This window comes from Petromyzon marinus, chromosome 32 (assembly GCF_048934315.1).
Source record: "Petromyzon marinus isolate PM22_M1 ecotype Great Lakes invasive population chromosome 32, UKy_Petmar_22M1.pri1.0, whole genome shotgun sequence".
In the NCBI taxonomy this organism is placed as follows: Eukaryota; Metazoa; Chordata; class Hyperoartia; order Petromyzontiformes; family Petromyzontidae; genus Petromyzon; species Petromyzon marinus.
The window spans coordinates 9,937,524-9,956,213 of record NC_133698.1 but is presented as its reverse complement, the minus strand read 5'-3'; the positions used below and the strand labels follow the sequence as shown (position 1 = coordinate 9,956,213).

Genomic DNA, 18,690 nt, shown 5'->3' with positions numbered 1-18,690 from the left:
CGCGCGCCCCCCCACCCCCCCCCGCCGCCGCCCCACGTATCGCTGTTAGCGAGCAGCAACACCTATGAAGGCCGCCTTTGTCTCCCCAGTGGCGATATTTACTACACACCGCACCGGGTACTCATTTGAGGCTGATTCCGCCCTAGGGGAGGCCCCAGGACCGGTTCAGATAATCGTCACCGGTGTTGGTGGTGGCCGTGAGCGGGAATCGAACTTGGGTCGCCGGAGGTTCGTAGCGGAGCGTGCCAACCGCTACACTACCGCTCCCCACACACGAACACGTACACACACACACACGCGTATGTAGGCGCACACAAATCAGGTCTTCTGAGAGCACTAAAAGTTAAAAAGAATTCAGAGTGAAAAAAAGGGTCCATGCGAGCGCCAGAGGTGGGCTAGAATTTGTGTCCCCGGTAAGAGTCAGCGGGGTAGTGGGGGTTATCGCTACAGGCCGGATGTGCGGGTTTGTTGGTTTTTTCCCAAGTAAGGGGATGGTCTGATTAGTAGTGTGGTAAGGGACAAAGTTAAGAATAGCGTTTGTTTAGTATGGTTATGATTAGAGGTAAAGCTAGTTTATACTTGACTAGTATAGCCAAGGGTTAATGGTTAGGGAGAGTGTCTGGTTGGTTGGCTCGTGTGATTATGGTTAGGGACAAGGATTAGTGTCTGTCTGGTTTGTGTGGTTAGGGTTAGAGTTCAATTGGCTGGTGTGATTAGGGCTAGTGGAAATGATGAGTGTCTGGTTGGCTCGTGTGGCTACAGTTAGCGGAGAGGATTAGTGTCTAGTTGCGGTTCATGTGGTTAGGGGAAAATGTTTTCTGCCCAGCTGGTGAGTGTTGTTATGGTTAGGGTCAGAGCGTCAGGTTGGCCGGTGTGGTTAGTGCGGAGCGTGAGCCGAGTTTCTCGTTTGGCTGTTTCGTTACGATTACAGGAGATGATCGGTGGTGTGTCTAAGTTGGCTCGTTTGCCATTACCGGTAAACGCCAACGGCCTCCTTGGATGTCTTCTTCAGGTGGCGGAAGCGCATCGCCATGGGCAGATCCATACTGGTGGCACGACTGTAAACAACATCGCAACATCCACTGCTCACCAGCCGCTCCATTGGCGACAAGTTATTTAATCGCGAAATCGAGCAATCGGTGGTAAGCGATGGTGAGCGGGTGAGCGGACGGGGTGTAGGGAGGGAGGGAAAGAGGAATGGATGAAGGGGGTGGGCAGGAGGGAGGGATAGAGGTTACGAAGAATGGAGAGGAGAGAGGGAGGAAAGCGGGAAGTGAGGAAGGGATGGATGAATGGAACGAGGGAGAGACAGCGAGCGAGGGAGGGAGCAGGCGAGCATGAGCCACGGGCGTGCGAACCGAGCCGACTTGAGCTGGATCTCATCCTCCTCCTCCTCGTGGGGGTTGTATGGCGGAGGAGCTCGGTGCTGCGACGCCAGGAAGTTGAACATGTCGAAGGACGATTGCCTGTGGCGGGAGATACCGTTCTGTTATCCCCGACAGAATAACAAACTGTCGACTGCAACCATAGAGGATCCCTGCTTTCAGCGGTTATCCCATAGGCCCGGATGGTAGATTATAACCCGTCGGTTCTATAACAATCGATTTTTCTTCAAATGACGTACATTTTAACTAAAATACGTAACACTGGGCGCAAAAATCTAAGTGTTAAATAATTACAATTTAATAATTTTTATTATTTTATGCCACTGGAGGCTATGCACTTTGAAAACGAATTTCTTTCTCACTGCATTTTTGTGTTTCAGTTTTGTCGTCCTTCCCCCGCACCTCCGATTAGCACGGTTGGCTACGTACGGCGCGAAAGAAGCTCGCACACACACAAACGTCCGTGCATTCTTATTGCAAAGCGTGGCTCTATCTGAGAGGTCAAATCCTCGTCGTATTTGTGCCCACGAAGCGATAGCCCCCCCCGCTTGCGCGTACCGCTGGTAAACCTCGGCGCGCGCGCAGCCGTGCGGGTTCAGCGGCAGCTCGGCCGCCTCGTGCTGCTGGTGGAAGCAGAACTTGTATCCCCGGCATGCGTGAGCGCCCACCAGCTGCTCGATGAGGTAGATGACGGCGTGGTGAGCCAACCCGAGCATGCACACGCCGCTCACACCTGACGCACGAGCAAAGACAGAGATCCCCGCCGCCCCCACCCCCCCCCGGCATAGACTTCAATAGACTGTTGGGAAGCAAGTAGCGTTAGCGTGTGGCGCCTGGGAAGGCCGGAGGAACGGCACACGAGGCGGTGGGTGGCAAGCACCACGCCCGCCCGCATTTGTCTTCCAAGTGGCGACGTTTAAACATCGCACCAGGTACTCATTTGAGGTCGAGTCGACCAAGGTGAGGCCCAGGAGCGGTTGAGATAATCGCCACTGGTGTTGGACGCGAGTGGGAATCGAACGTGTGTCGCCCCGCTCAAGTGCGATTACAGAAATTCGCTGATTTTACAAATCGCCACGAGAGACCATGAATATCGAGAGGCGCATTGCTGGGTCAGCTGACTGGGCGGTTCAGAGGTCAAAGCCCTGAGTTCAAACTTGCAGAGTTCGTGTGTTCAGAACCAGACAGCCATCTGAGGTTAATGTAGCAAAGTAGAATCAAGTTGTACTCCGTGGAAGAATAAAATAACATATATTTTTACGTGTTTTAATACAAAGAAATGTCTATTATGGATGTCTAAAAACTTGATCAAAAAGCCAGCTTAGCTTCCGAGATCTAATGAGATCAAGTGCATTCTGGGTGAACTTGTCAAAGCAATGAGCGTACAAGTAAACAGCACGTGATAGGGCTCGGGGGGAAGGGTGGTGTGAGGCCCAGGGGGGGTAGGGGTCAAAAGAGGTCGAGGGGAGGTGTGAGGGGGAGTGAGGGGGGTTTCCGAATCAGAATCTTTATTCATCCTGGAGAAATCCGACGAGCTACGAAGCTCTTTTTTTCACAGCCGTAACAGTTTGAAGGATCCCACCTGCAAAGGAGAGTTGCTTCATGCGAGCGTTGGCTCTCGCTTCCTGCACCCGGTCCGTGACGGCCTTCCACGCTTCTGTACGGGGGCGGAGAAGCCAAGACGCGTGGGGGAGGGGGGGGGAGAACACGAGGAGACACGCGGAGATACGGGGAGAGACACACGCGCGGGCACGCAATTTTAGGAGACTGGTTCAAGGTCTCACCGACTGAGAAGTAATTACTGGAGACAGAGAAAGACGAGGCAAGGATGACGGACGAGACGGACGAGATGGGCGAGTGGGTGAACGAGCGAGCGAGTTCAATATAGCGAATGGTTTTCATCGTGCTAAAAAACAGGGATTTCACGTTGGTGAGATGTTAACTACCTCGCCTGGTATACAGGAGGTCGTGGGTTTGATCCCGACCCCGATGCCTTTGGAGTTTGCATGTTTCTCTCCCGTTGGTTGCAAGGATTTTTCCTTGGGTCCTCCGGTTTATCCCTCCACATTTATAATCAACATCACGCGCTTCGAGTGTTTAGTTTCGAGCGTTTGGTTGCCACCACCCGACACAGCCAATTAGTAAGGTTTGTCACGTAAAAAAGAAGTGCCAATTCGTTGCGACTTCAGCACACCGGCGTGTTGGAGGGTATAACCCCACGAAAAGAAAAACCCATTGCCGCGAGTTTTTCGTTTAGTTTGCAAGTGCAGCGAGCCGTGGCCGGCGCCACCTGGCTGGCGCGGAGTGGCACTGCGCCGAGCGCAACAGACAAGTCCAGGCGGGTGGCGGATGGTTGGCAAAGCGTCACCGTCGATGGAGTGCGACGTGGTGCTGAATCCGTCGTCGCTCGTGATCTCGAAGAGGAGGCCCGGCTTGCTGCGGCGGCGCTCCCAGCGGCCGCACGTCTCCTCCTCGCGCTCCTCCCGCTCGCGCAGCACCAGCAGCGGCGACGAGAACGCCACCTCCTCGCCGCCATCGTCTCCGCCGCCATCGTCGTCGTCATCGCCGACCGTCTGCTCCTGCTGCTGCTCCTCCTCCTGCTGCTGCTGCTCCTCCTCCCCCTCCTCCTCCCCCCCCACCTCCTCTTCCTCTTCCTCAGCGTCAGCCTCCAGCGTGTGCACCACGTCGCCGGCGTCCTCATCGCAGTCGTCGTCGTCGTCGTCCTCATCGTCGTCGCAGCCGGCTAGGAGGTGCAAGGGAGAGGAGTTGGATGCAAGTTTTGTTCGAGACTGGTTTGTCGCATGTTTGACGTTTCTGTTTGTGTGTACGCGTCTTGAGCGCATGCGTCTGTGTCCATGTGTGTGTATGTGTGTGGGGAGCGGTAGCGGAGCGGTTAGCGCGCTGCGCTACGAAACCGGCAACCCAAGTCCGATTCTCGCTCACAGCAGACACCAGTGACGAGTATCTGAACCGGTCCTGGGTTTTCCCTCGGCCCACTCAGCCTCAAATGAGTACCTGGTGCGGTGTGTAAACATCGCCATTGGAGAGACAAAGGTGGCCGAGCGTGGCGTTGGCCACCCAACCCCACGTGTGCCGTGGCGGCCTTCATAGGTGCTCGCTAACAGCACTTGCTCCAACAGTCTGCTGAGGCTACACGGGGGACCTTTAACTTCATATTAATGCATGTATGCTGAACTTGTTTCGCATCGCACGTAGTCAACCGTGCTAGTCGGCAGGTGCGGCGGAGGGCGGGGGAAAGACAACAAACTGAACACACATTTTGTATGTGTCCTTGAGTGTACACGCGTGTGTGTGTGTGTGTGCGCGCGCGTGCGTGCACTCGTGCATTTCTCTTTTGAGGTCGGTTGCGCACACGCGCGTTTCGGCACGCACGCAAAAGCAGGCGTGCGCGTGTTTGACAACGGCGGCGGGGCGCGGCCGTACCATCGATGAACCTCTCGCAGTCGCCGTGAGCGGCGTGCACCGCGCCGGTCCCGTCCATCTCCTCCACGTCCCCGACGGCGCCGCCGCCCACGTCCCCGTACAGCTCCACCTGGGCGTCGGGCGCCATCGGCTGCGGCACCGCCTGCTCGGCGCTCGACAGCGACGCGGCGCTGCAACGGGAAAACGCAAACGGACGCAAAGAAATTTAAATATAACAGAAAAACAAAACAGGGCCCACAGGGCTTTCGCCTTTACCAGAATGGGGGGGGGCATTTGTTCACAAGTGAGATTTTGGCACGGCAATTTAGTAGATTTGACGGCCAATGCGTGGAGAAAAAAACTATCACAGGTCAAGGAATGACAAATAAATAGATCGTGCAAATATGAAAAAACGTGTATTTTACATTTCGATTCAATTCTGTATCCACATTCAAAAGAATCAAATATGCAGTGCCCAGTTTGCAGAGGGACAGCGCTAACGGCCACCCACTGTCTTCCCCACTCACCATCGTTCTCATTCATCTCTGAACAGCAGTGGCTGTCAACTCCTTGCCTGTCCTTAACCGACTTTGCGTCAGGTGTGGTACTGGCATACCGGTTCACACGATCACATTTGCCATCCATTCGATGTCGCCTCTTCTTCTATCACGCTCTGGAAGGTGATGTTGGATAAGTCCAACGTTACGCATCCAAACCATTGCGGATTCCTCTTATTCACTATTTTCAACAGCGGTACGTGTTCTTCAATCATTTTTGCGATAGTCGCTGGAACCGATTCGTCTGTGTGGCGGTGCACTGTGTAGAATCTCCAAGCAACTGCAAGTAGCCGATTCTTAGAGGCATATTAAAGCATTCGCCATTCGCGTAACAATCAACCAGCCCGTGTCATTTCATCCGTACTGCGATCTATCTCCAGGGAAGGCAGTACGATTAGCACGGTTGGTTACGTACGTTGCGAAAGAAGTTCCAACATACAGCCACACATATCGCGCCGAAGGTCAAACACTTCTCTTACGGCTCCTTTCATCACACTGCTCCACTTTGGAATTCCCTCCCACCGTCTCTTTTCTCAAGAACCCTTGTTCGAATTAAGAAACCCATTACACCTTTAGTCGTGCTATTTTTGTCGACAGCTTCAGATTTTAGGCCTTTGGGGTCTGTGCTCATCGACCGCAACCGCATTTTTTATGTATCGACTCGACAAATCCACAAATCGCGACCTCTGTAACTTCCCCCCCCCCCACCTCACCTCGCCATCGCGGCCGTGGCTCCAGCCGACGGCGACGACGAAGACGACGACGACACCGACGAGGACGACGATGACGACGACGACGACGAAGACATCGACGAAGAGACCACCACGGCCGGTGACGGAGCCGCCGCCGCCGCCGCCGCCGCCCCCAACATGCCGTGCTGCACCCCGAAGGCGTCGGTCCACACGAGGACCCCGCGGGCCCTCTTGCCGGCACTGCCCGGCGCCGGCGAGCCGGCCCGCTTGCCGCGAGAGCGGTGGTGACCGTGCGACGGGGTCGCCTCGCCGCCACCGCCCCGGCAGAAGGCCGCCTGGTGACCCTGAGCGTGACCCTGAGCGTGGGCGTGCGGCGGCTGCGGCAGCGGGAGGTCGAGCGGCGAGGTCATGACCCCGATGGCGCGCCCGTCGACCGTGCTGATGGTCCTCAGGGCGTCGTGCGACGGGGGCGGCTGCAGCGGGCAGGCCGCGCCAAACTGCTGCGCCGAAGCGCAGTCGTGTGACAGCTGCGACAGCAGGGAGCTGCCCAGTGACACCGGCACCGCCTGCTGTTGCTGGTGGTGAAGCTGCGACTGCAGATGCATGTGGCTCTGAGCCTGCTGCTGCTGCTGCTGGGTCAGACCGAGACTTTGCTGGCTCGCCTTGAGCAGCAGGCCGCTGATTCCGCCTGGCTGGGCGTCAGCTCCCAGCAGCGAAGGAGTTAACGACGAAGAGGGCGCTGTGGAGGTTGGCGACGAGGTTGAGGGAGCGACGATGGACGAGGCGCTGCTGGCCCCGCCGGCCGCCAGCAGCGGTCCGAAGATGGAGGCAGCGGACGTGGCTCCGAGCTGCTGCTGTTGCTGCTGCGTTGGGATGAGGCTCATCACGTTCATGGTCAGCGCGGTGCTGACCGCCGACGAAATGGATGGTTCTGCAACCGACGAGACGGCAGCGCTGGTAAATCCGGAAACCGCCTGGGCCCCGAACGCCAGCGCCGGGTTAATTATGGCGGCCGAGGAAGGCACCTGCTGCTGCTGCTGCTGTTGCTGCTCTAGGTACAGCAGACCCGACTGCGAGCGCCGTAGAATGGCAGGCAGCGTGCGCTGAATGGGCCGGGCTGCCGCGTCGGCGCCGCTCAAGCCGGCGACCCCGGCCGCGCCGCTCGCCTCCGTCTGAGCAGCCGGCGTGAAATTGAGCAGAGCCATGTTGGGCCCAGCCGGCTCCGTGCCACGCGAAGACGGCGCTATCTTCTTATTCCTCCGCGCGGCACCCGACGACTTCCCGCTGGCGGGCCTCTTACTCGCGCCGGCCCCGACGCGAGCCTGTGGTGGTGCCGCCACTGCGGGCAGTTGCGCGCCAGCGTGCGCGTGCTGCTGCTGTTGCTGCTGGTGGTGGTGGAGCGCCGCAGGAACCGTTAGCGCCGCGTTGATGCCGATGCCGGCTTCCTGCAGCGAGAGCTGCGTGCCGAAGGGCGCGAGCACCGCCTGCGTGCCGACCGGCTGGACGGCGCCGGGGGTCAGGTACGCGGCACCCGTGCTCGTGACGGCGTTGCCCAGCTGCTGGCCGAGCCCGGCGAAGGCTCTCTCCAGCTGCTGCTGCTGTTGCTGCTGCGACAGCAGCGAACTCATGCCGGCGCCCAAGACGAAGTTCTGCGTCTGAGCGCCGAGCGTCACCGGCGAAGATGTCAGCACGAAGTTGGAGCCCACGAAGCTTTGGGCGCCGGCGCCGGACACTCCCGTGCTGACCCCCGCCACCGACGTTGGCTGCAAGAAGCCCGGCGTCGTTCCGGCCGTCAACGCCATCTCGACGCCGAACGGGAGCGCTTGCTGCAAAGTCGAGCTCACGGACGGCTGAGGCGCCAGCGCGAAACCGGCGCCGAGCCCTTCACCGCACGCCTGCGGCTGCAGGATGTAGAGCGGCTGCCCATTCTGGTCCACCACGATCAGCGGCCCGAAGGACAGCGCCGACGCCTGCGGCGGCGCTACCGACAGGGATTCGGCGGCGGTCGGCACCGTCTGGGCGCCGCCGGCGACGGCGATTGAAGCGCCCATGAGGGGCGACGCGAACGAGCCCTGGGCGCCGTCGCGCTCCTCCCCAGCGGGGGCTGCCGGCGGGATGAGCGATTCTGCCGGAGCGACCACGGACGGCAACGCCGGCGTTGCCGATGATGAAACTACTGACAGGGCCGTCTGCTGCTGCTGCTGAGCGGTGGGGACAGCGGCCACGGCGCCGGTGCTGGGGCAGCACCCTGGAGAGATGACGGTCGGTGTCTCATCGCTCCCTGTCGCGGGGTGAACGCCCGCGAGCACCGCAAAAATGCCGGCGTCGGCCGCGGCGGGCGCTTGCGCCTGCGCAGGGACGCCGAGCACGACCGCCTGCGGCGAGGGACCGCCGGACGATGCCGGCAAAGCACCGTACGCCACTCCTTCGCCGCCGCCGGCCGTTGCTGCCGCCGCCGTCGCGAGGGCGGTGCCGGAGCTGCCGGCCGGGCCGTGCGTAGTCAGCACGCAAAGGTCGGCCGGAAGTTCACCAAACGGCGCAGCCACCGGCGACGCCACTGCAGGGGTCGCGGCCCCGTCAGCTCCGACGATCACAGCCGACGCTTCGGCCGGGACGCCGGCGAGCTGCTGGGACAGCATGTCCATGAGGCTGCCCTGCTCGCCGTCAGATTCCCTGCCGACGCCGGCGCCGGCACCGCCAACGCCCGTAACGCCAGCGACCGCGACCACGCCTGCCGCGCCACCAGCCACGACCTCACCGTCGCCGCCCATCCCTCTCCCGCCCGTCACGGCTGCCACCAGCTCCTCCGACGGCTCCAGGACAGTGCCCAGAGGCGGCGCCACCGCTTGCTCCGCGGCGACCGCGGCCGGCCCCTGCGTGGACGAGACGACCGGCACCACTACCGTTCCGGCGCCGGCGCCGCTGCCGCCGCCGGCGCTGGCTCCGGCCACCACGCCGGCGACCACGCCGGCCACCAGGTCCGTTGCTTCCTCGCTGGAATCCAGCACGGGGTCGTTGCGCAGCACAAAGTCCATGATGTCAGACGGCAGGATGTTGCCAAAGTCATCGCTGATGGCACTGATGACCGACTCGGGAAAGCCGCCAGCGCCGAAGCTCTCCAGAAGGGCCTTGTCGGAGGGTCCGCGAGGCGAGGTGTCCGCACCGGCGTCCCCGTCGGCCCGCGCCGACCCCGCTGCCGATGACGAGGAGGTGGCAGAGGAGGTGGTGGTGGTGGCCACCGCCACCGGCGCCGGTGCCGCCGCCAAAGGGAGACCGTCGCCCGCGAATGAAACGCCTGGTGGGGTGAGGCCCGAGAGGCCGGTCAGCATGCGGTGGCCCTGGTGCTTGCCGGGCCTGGCGTCGCCAGCGCTGGTTTCGTCGTCGTCGTCATCATCATTATCGTCGTCGTCATCGTCACTGTTGGCGTGTGTGCGTCGCTTGCGATCAGCGACCCCGTCGCTGCTCTCCGTGTCGTCGGCATCGTCGTCATCGTCGCCACCATCGTCATCGTCGCCTTCATCGTCATCGTTGACCTCGTTGTCCTCCTCTTCCTCCTCACCGTTACCGGCGCCATCGTCGCTGCCGCTCCTCGACCTGGCGGCGGCGTCGGATCCGTGGTTGTCGTCGTCGTCGTCAAACGGCGCTCTCGACGAAGCGTCGCTGTTGGAGCTGGTGCTGCTGCCGTCGTCGTCATCGTCGTCGTCGTCGTCTTCGTCGTCGTCGTCGTCGGCAGCCCCGTCAAACTGTCCGATTCGCGGCAGGTAGTCATCGTCGCCGCAAGCCTCCTCGCCGAACCAGTTCCCTCCTCCTAATCGCTCCTCGTTGTCACCCACCTCGTCCATCCCGAGCACCGTGCGGGGGTAACTGAAGTAGCAGCTGCGCTCTCCAAAGCGGCCACGGGTTCCGCCGTCGCCGTCATCATCGTCCTCGTCACCGTCATCGTCGTCGTCGTCGTCGTCGTCGTAATCGTCGGCTCCGTCCGTCTGCCCGCGCGTAGCCGGGTCCTTGCTGCCACCGGCCCCCCTCCTGCCACGGGAGACGTAGGGCGAGGCGCCGGCGTCCCCGGCGTCCCCAGCATCGGCGCCGCCGTAGGAGCGCACGCCGTAGAACGGCGTCAGCCCGTAGCACGTCGCTGAACGGGCGCGGGCGCTACGCTTCGGGTAGCGACGGCGCAATGGCGTCACCACCTTCGCTGGTTCCTCCTCCTCCTCCTCCTCCTGTTGCCGCCGAGGCTGCCGCTGCTGCTGCCCAGCGCTCGCTTCACCGCTGGCCGTCGGCGAGTGCGGCTGCTCGGGCTGCACTGCGTCCTGGAGCTCGGGCGACCGAACGCTCCGGTCCGTTGTGACGCCGGCCTCAATGGCTTGGCTGGTCTCGGCTGCCGCAAGGCGGTTGTGGTGGTGGTGGTGTGCGTGTGGCGGGTCTGCGTCACGATCACACCCTTGCATCTCTTCCGGCTGCCTCTCCGGGCGGGTATCGCGCGCCTGCGCTTGCTCCGACGCCACCTCCGCAGTCGCGTCTTTCTCAGATTCCCCGTCAGCCTTGTGACCGACGCTGCTGCCGGTGGTGATGGCGGCGCTTGCTGTGGTGCTGCCGCTGGTGGTGCTGCTGATGGTGGTGGTGCTGCTGGTGGTGGTGGTGGTTGACGCGGATGGCGCTTCTGCCGTCTGCGATTTCTTCACTTCCTTCCCTTTCTTGGACTTCCTCGCTCGGTGCCTGCACCGCGCCACGTGCCGCTCGAAGCGCGACTGTGACTTGTTGGAGTACGACTGCCCGCACAGCGGACACTCCAGCGGCTCCCTCTGTTGTGCCGGTGGCTGCGCCGGCGGCCGCGCCAGCAGCTGCACCGGCGGCCGAGCCGGTTCCGAATCCTCCCCTCCTGACTTTGCGCCCGTCTTTGCCGGGGAAGCCGACCGGCTAGTGTCTGCGCTTGGCGCGACATCCGACGTGGCACCGTCGTTCGAGATCTTCGCCCGCTCCTTCTTGCTGCCCGATCCAGAAACGCCGGAAACACAGGCGCCACCGCCGGCGCCACCGCCGGCGCCATCGCCGCCGCTGCGCGCCTTGCTCTGCGACCTCCTCTCACCGCCGCCTCTCTGGGTTTCGCCGTCACCGCCGAGCGCGCCGTCCGCCGACGCCGCCGCCGCCATGACAGAGGGCGGTTGCATCTCCGCTGCCGCGGGCGGGGGCTTCCTAACGCTGTCTGCACCGTCGGATCGGCGTTCCGACGACTTCTCCCTCGTCGGTCCGCCCGCCGGTGTCGAAGTCGAGGCCTCCACGGACACCTTGGTTCCTTTTGGCTGCGCTTCATCCCTCCGGTCGCACGGGACGCTCGACGCCGGCTCTCCTCCCGGCGCCCTGGCGTCACCACCGCCAGAACCGATGCCGGAACCGACGCCGCTGCCGGCATCGTCGCTCGGGAGCGACTTGGGCCCCTGCTTCTTGTCGCCATCGTCCTCTCCGTCGGCGGCACACGCCGCTTTGCCAGCACTTTCGCTGCGCGACCGCCGTTCGGCCGACTTTCTCCTCCGCCTCTCCCTTGACCGATCCTTGTCCTTCGTCTTTTTCTTGCCGCTGTCTTTCTTCTTCTTTTTCTTGTCCCGCTTTGACAATGGCGCCGACGGGGCCGAGGGGGCCGACGGGGTCGACGGGGCCGACGTTGCGGGCGCGAACGCCTCGCTTGAACGTCCCTTTCCACCGTCGCCCTCGTGGCACAAATCGTCAGCGGTGGCGCCGCCGCCGCCCCCGACCCTCACCGCCGTCGCCGCCAAAGCGACCTCCCTGCGGGCCTCCTCCTTCGACCTCTTCGCCTCATCGCCGTCATCCGCTGCCGGCGCCGGGACAAGGCTGGCCGGCGCAGCAAGGACGGCCGCGCCGTGTCTGGGATCCGCTGACCCTTTTGGCAGAACGGACGGTGTTTGGACACCTCTGGGCGGCTTGCCAGGAGTCTCTTTTGCCAGAGCCGTTGCTGGGGTGGTGCCGAGCGGAGGGGGCTGTTTGACCGTGCTCTGCCGACCTTGTTGACCCAAAGCCAGCGGGCGCGGAGGGATGGCCATAAGGGGCATTGCCAAAATGGCCTCCTCCGCGGCCGTCATTTTCCTTTGTTTCTTCGCCCTCCCTCCCTTCTTCTTATCGTCGTCGTCATCGGATGACGACGACGATGACGACAGGCAAACCGACGCAACGCTGGACGAGGCCGGCGACGTGCGCCGCGCCGCCCCGGCTTGAAGAGCGGCGCCACCAGGCTTGGAGACGGAGCGTCTATCCTGCGGGCGGGCATCCGGCGACGGGGAGGCCGACGGAGGTTTTGCCCCCATTCTCTGCCCGATCGGCGGCGGCGGCGGCGCCGGCGGCAGGAGCTGCCTGCCCCGCGGCGGCGCCGGCTGCCGGATCCTGGCACCGGGCCCGCTTGCCGGCAGAGACGCCGCCGCCGCCGCCGCCGCGGGCGCCGTGGTGGTCAAAGTCGGGGCGGAAACGCTGAGGGAGGGGCGGGGGTGTGGTGTCGCTTTGGGGGCGGGAGTCCTGACGTCCGCTTTCTGTTGCTGCTGCTGCTGCCTCAGTTGCGCGTGTTGCTGTCGTTTCTCCTGCTGGCTGTCTTGGCTGCCGTGCGCCTGTTTTTGCGTAGGCTGTTGCGTCCTTTGCTGATGGGGTTTTTCAGGCTGGCCCGGCTGCTGTTTTTGCTGTCTCTGCTGCGGCTGCTGCTGCTGCTGCTGCTGTGGCTTCTCCTGCCTGGGAAGCTGCTTCTGTTGGGTGAGCTGATGCTGCCTGTGCTGCTTGTCCGACTGTTTCTCTTGTAGGCTATGTTGGAGCTGCTTTTGTGGAAAAGGGGCTTGCTGATGCTTGTCTGGTAGTTTAGTCAAAGACTGCTGCTTGTGCTGTGGTTTCAGCTGCTGAACCTGCTGTTGCTGCTGCTTTTCCACGTGTTGCTCTTGCTGTTTCTGTGGCGGCTGCTGCTGCTGCTGATTCTGCTGTAACTCACGTGGCTTGTCTTGCTGTTGCTTTTGTGGTGACAACTCGTGTTGTTTCTCGTGCTGCTGCTGCTGTTGTTGTTTCTGATGCTCCTTCTCGTGTGGCCGATCATGCTTCTGCTGTGGCTGTTTCTGCTGGGACTGCTGTTTCTGTTGGTGATGCTTCTCTTGCTGTCTTTCTGGATGTTTAAGCTGCTTCTCTGTTGGCTGCTTCAGACTTTTCTCTGCCTGCTGCTGTTGTTGTTGTTTTAACTGCTTCTCTACATGCTGTTGTTTCAGCGGGTTCTCTGGCGGCTGTTGTTTCTGACTTTTGTCTGATGTCTGTGTTTTCTGACTTCTCTCTGTCAGCTGCTGTTTAGACAGTTTCTCTGTAGACAGCTGTTTCTGACTTTTCTCTGCCGGCTGCTGTTTAGACGGTTTCTCTGTAGACAGTTGTTTTTGACTTTTCTCGGCCAGCTGTTGTTTAGACAGTTTCTCTGCCAGCTGTTGTTTCTGAGTTTTCTCTGCCGGCTGTTGTTTAGACTGTTTCTCTGCCGGCTGCTGTTTAGAAAGTTTCTCTGTTGACAGTTGTTTCTGACTTTTCTCTGCCAGCTGTTGTTTAGACGGTTTCTCTGCCAGCTGTTGTTTCGGAGTTTTCTCTGCCGGCTGTTGTTTTGATTGTTTCTCTGCCGGCTGTTGTTTAGACGCTTTCTCCGATGACTGTTGTTTCTGACTTTTCTCTACCAGATGTTGTTTAGACGGTTTCTCCGATGGCTGTTGTTTCGGCTGTTTCTCTGATGGCTGTTGTTTCGGCTGCTTCTCTGATGGCTGTTGTTTCGGCTGTTTCTCTGATGGCGATTGTTTTGGCTGTTTCTCTGATGACTGTTGTTTCGGATGTTTCTCTTCCGGTTGTTGTTTAGACTGTTTCTCTGCAGGCTGTTGTTTCAACTGTTTATCTGATGGCTGTTGTTTTGGCTGTTTCTCTGATGACTGTTGTTTTGCCTGTTTCTCTGATGGCTGTTGTTTCGGCTGTTTCTCTAATGGCTGTTGTTTCGGCTGTTTCTCTGCTGGCTGTTGTTTCTGACCCTTCTCTACTGGCTGTTGTTTCAACTGCTTCTCTGATGGCTGTTGTTTCGACTGTTTCTCTGATGGCTGTTGTTTCAACTGCTTCTCTGATGACTGTTGTTTTGGCTGTTTCTCTGATGACTGTTGTTTCGGCTGTTTCTCTGAAGGCTGTTGTTTCGACTGTTTCTCTGAAGGCTGTTGTTTCAACTGTTTCTCTGCTGGCTGTTGTTTCGACTGTTTCTCTGATGGCTGTTGTTTCAACTGTTTCTCTGCTGGCTGTTTTGACTGAGACGGTTTCTCATGATGCTTGTGCTGTTGCTGCAGTTGTGGTTGCCTTTGCTGCTTCTCCTGACGTTGCTTCTGTAGCCTTTCCGCATGCTGTCTGTCCTGCTGTTTTAGTGGCTGCTTCTCAAGCTGCTGCTCTTTCAGTTTTTCTTGCTGCTGCTGCCTCTCTTGTGGTGGCTTTTGTGTCTTTTCCAGCTGCTGTTTCTGCTGCTGTGTCTGCTTTTCCAACTGCTGCTTGTCCTGCAGTTTCTGCGGTTGCTTTTCGAGCTGTTGTTTTTGCTGTTGCCTCTCCGGTTGGTGTCTCTCTTGTTGCTTCTGCTGTTGCCTTTCCAACTGCTGCTGCTTGTCCTGCTGTTTCTGCTGCAACTTCTCCATCTGCTGCTTTGGCTGCTTTTCAGGCTGCTGTTTTTGCTGTTCCTTCTCCGGCTGTTGCCTTTGCTGTTGCTTTTCCGCCTGCTGTTTATCTTGCCTTTGCTGTTGCTTATCTGGCTGCTGGCGGTCCTGCTGTTTGACCTGCTGCTGTTGCTTTTGCGTTTGTTTTTCTGGTTGTTTGACTTGTTGCTGTCTCTGCTGTTTATCTAATGACAGTCCCTCCTGCTGCTGCTGTTGTTTGTGTTGTTTCTCTGGCTGCTGCTGCTGCCTCTCCTGCTGTTTCTCTTGCTGCACCCTCTGCTGCTGCTGCTTTTCTAGCAGCTGTTTGTCAAGCTGCGACTTGTCCTGCAGTCGTTCTTGCTGCTGCTGCTGTTGCTGCTGCTGCCTCTGCTGCAGCTTGCCGTGCTGGGCGTGCAGCAGGAGGTGGTGGTGCCCTGGCGAGGGGAGCGGAGCGGGACGACGTACCGCAACGTTGCGCCGCGTGGGTGATACGACGCCGTCGCTGATCGCCAGGATGTGCGAGTTCCTGCTGGGAGAGCCGCCTGCCACACAACAACAAAGCACATCGCTGGGGTTGCTACAATGCAGTAAACTTTAACCATAATGACCGAAGGTCTAAAGGTAAACCAACTATCCCCCACTAAACTTAGTTATTTGTAAAAACAAAAATCTGTAGTTGTGGGAACAAGGCGATCGTGTGACGTCACATGTTTTCTGACAGCGTGCGTTTGTTATTAAGGGCACCACGGTGGCGAGAGGTCGTGGCTTTGATCCCGAAGTGCGCCTGTATATTTCGAATTCGCGTGTCTCTCTCATGGTCACGTGGCTCTTTCTTCGAGTCCCCTGGTTTTTCCCTTCACATTTATAAACGTGCATTTGGAGTATTTGGCTGATATAAATTTCCACATGATAAGCAATCATTTGTTATAGCCAGGTCACTTCTGAAAAGCAGCTACATATCTCAGTGGGACCTTACCTGGTAAAATAAAAAAAATAGTTTAGTTTTAGTTTTACACATCGCGATCATCGTCACTCACTTTTAAAATTTGCCAAGAAGCTTGGGTAACATTGTGGCGCAACGTGCGAGCGTTGGCGAGGGCGTGGGAACGTACCCGGTGAGGGCAGAGGTCGTCGCGTCGGGGAGAAGCTGGTGGGCACGCTGGGGCGGGGCGCTGGGCACGGGCGCGCCATGGGTGCCACCGAGCACTGCACCGTCATCACCACGTCCAAGCCTCCTGCGTGTTGCGCGTGCAAAAAACAAAGATCGGCCCCCCGTGTAGCCACACAGACTGTTTTCACTGGGGCGTGTGGTGCTAGCGACCGGCTATTAAGGTCGGCACGATTGTTGTCCTTCCCCTCGCACCTACGATTAGCGCTGTTGGGTTACACAGGGAGCGAAAGAAGTTCAACATACATACAGTTGCACGAGGGGGGGGGGGGGGGTGGTATCGCCAGCCTTTGCATCCCCAGCGTTGATGTTTACACATCCGTTAAGGCCGAGTCAACCTAGGTGAGGCCAGGGACTGGTTTAGATATTTGCCGATGATGCTAGCCGTGGCGTACCGGCGGCGGTGGGAGGCGGCGGGCTGTGCGTGATGGTCTGGTTCTCCCCGTGGATGAGCGTGCTGTTTACGTCCGTGGTCGTGCTCTCCGGACGGAACTCGAGCACCTTGCAGGTGTAGACGCAAAGGCGGCGCGCGTCCGCCGTGCTCCAGTAGACACGCGTGCACCTACGGCGGCGGCGGGACGGACAGAGAGACATCATTGATGACTGGGCTGAGAACGTCATTTCGCTAAAATTCCTGTGCTGTCACTTTTTTTTTTTATTAATCCGAGAAAAACATTTTCGGATCGTGATAAGTCTCGTTTTTTTTAACGCCTCTCAATTTCAGATTTTTCTTGACAAACTAAAAAACCAGGAACACACCCCCCTACCACGCACCCGTCCGAGTGCAGCACTTCATCCGAGAGCGCTCGCAAACATCTGGATGCCCAACGGCAGAGATGTGGTGCGTCTTTCTGCGTTGGGAAAGCTTAAACGCGTCACTCACTGGTATCCAATGGGGAAGAGCTTCCCTTCGTAGAGCGACAGGTCATTGAGGACGCCCAGGCACTCGATGGTCAGAGAACCTGAATCGCGACACGCGCAGGGGACACACAGCGGTGAAGAACGGATCGTAACAAACCACTGTATTCTAGGCACTGGGAATTTTCAATATTGTCGGTTTAGACCAGGGGTCGGCATTGTGTGGCCGGAGAAGCACGCGGCTCTTTAAGGACTTCTCCGTGACGTTCTTCACGTGCGTTGCGGCTCTTGAAATATTGAGTGTTTTACCGAATTAGAAAAAAAATGGCAATTGTTTATTTTGGTCGCCGACCCCTGGGTTAGACAAAACGTCTTAAAAAGATCAACTGCCCCTCCTGGGCACCGTTACATTTGGCAAAGTTTAGAAAAATGGATCACTTTCAACTATTTGCGTAATGATTCATCATGGTGGCGTCGGTCTACAGTGGTTGTGGTGGCGGTTGTCATGGTAGCAAAGATGATGGCAGAGACAGCGATAGCGGTGGAGGCTGCAGTCACCGATCATCATCTGGATCTTGTCGGGCTCCAGGCCGGAGAGGAACTTCCGACGCAGGCCTATCCCCTCGAAGTCGACAAAGACGCGACGCAGGACCTCGAACCCATCCTCCGCCACAACCTGCGTGCACGGGGACGCCACGGGGACACGCAGCGGACAACACGGGGAGTGCATGGGGCATGAGGATGGGGAAGAAAGGGGGGAGGGGAAATCGACGTCAGTGCCAGGACAACATCTGAGAGAGGAAAGAGTGACAACGAGCCGCAGCTGGCCCATCACCGACAGCAGTGACGAAGAGCCCCAGGAACCGCCGAGGCAGACAGGCCATCGCCGACGGGTCATGCGAACAACTCTTCACAGCACGAGTAATCACACACACACTCACAAAAGGTGATTTCTGGAGAGTAAAAGGCAGAATTGCGACCACAGGCACAGCCCTAGCAGCAAGTCTTGCATGCCGTGTGTCCTTACCATACTCGGTGCACACTCACGCACACCAGCAAGGTTCTCAATTGTGGACATTATTTTAGGCAGCAGCAGGACAAAGGGGCTCAACTGTGTAGCCGGTTTCAAGCTCGTTGTGAATCCCCATCACGGCACAGCAATCAGCGCCTCGGACCGCTGCCGTGTGCCTCCTGAGGCTTCACGTGGACATACGATTGAATTACGAAGGCACATGGCAACATCGCCTCGTGCTAGCAAACTAACGTCCACTCGCTGACCGGTGCTGCGTTTCGCCCTGCGCCACACAGTGAGAGCTGCTACTGAGGGGTCCACTGCCACAAGGCGCCACGAGATATACTGCATGGGAGGCACGGCATGTATATTAAAGTTAATTAAAAACTAAACTATTTTTTATTTTACCAGGTAAGGCCCCATTGAGCTGTATGGCTATTTTTCAGAAGCGACCTGGCGATCACAAATGATAGCTCAAGGAAGTGGCTTATCACGTGGAAAAATTTACAGCAGTCAAATACTCTAAATGCACATTGATCTAAATATAGAGGGAATAACTGGAGGCCCAGGAGTAAAAATCCACACGACCACGGGGAGAGAGAGAGAGAACCCACGACCTCCTGCATATCAGGCAAGGGAACTAGTTAACATCTCGCCACCGCGGCACCCTAAGTGACGATGATGCCGCTGATGACGATCGCTCGCTCGCTCGCTTCCACGCACCTCCCCTCGGATGAGGTCCTTGTGCCGCTGGCAATAGAGCTTCTTGTCGTCCTGGAAGACGCAGCTGCGGGCGCGGGCGCACATGAAGTGGAAGTTGGCCTGGCACGCGGGCAGACAGCAGCCTACGGTGGCGCCCATGCGCCCGCAGTGCTCGCACCGCTGCGGGGGTGGGGGGAGGGGGGAACAGACCTCATCGGGTCAAACCG

General features: G+C 58.9%; 1 protein-coding gene across 2 annotated transcripts in view; it reads right to left on the bottom strand.

Moving 5' to 3' along the window:
* Positions 1 to 18,690, bottom strand: part of LOC116948156 (uncharacterized) — a 68,135-nt gene that overhangs the window by 6,470 nt on the left and 42,975 nt on the right. For both annotated transcript variants that reach the window (XM_032964574.2, XM_032964575.2), the window contains 12 exons: positions 18,485 to 18,643; positions 17,308 to 17,425; positions 16,775 to 16,853; positions 16,287 to 16,453; positions 15,836 to 15,958; positions 6,079 to 15,265; positions 4,830 to 4,999; positions 3,754 to 4,128; positions 2,968 to 3,042; positions 1,944 to 2,118; positions 1,359 to 1,466; positions 975 to 1,058 (listed from right to left, as the gene is read on the bottom strand). In XM_032964574.2, coding sequence (XP_032820465.2) covers positions 975 to 1,058; positions 1,359 to 1,466; positions 1,944 to 2,118; positions 2,968 to 3,042; positions 3,754 to 4,128; positions 4,830 to 4,999; positions 6,079 to 15,265; positions 15,836 to 15,958; positions 16,287 to 16,453; positions 16,775 to 16,853; positions 17,308 to 17,425; positions 18,485 to 18,643 — 10,820 coding nt within the window. The remainder of the gene's footprint in view (positions 1 to 974; positions 1,059 to 1,358; positions 1,467 to 1,943; positions 2,119 to 2,967; positions 3,043 to 3,753; positions 4,129 to 4,829; positions 5,000 to 6,078; positions 15,266 to 15,835; positions 15,959 to 16,286; positions 16,454 to 16,774; positions 16,854 to 17,307; positions 17,426 to 18,484; positions 18,644 to 18,690) is intronic.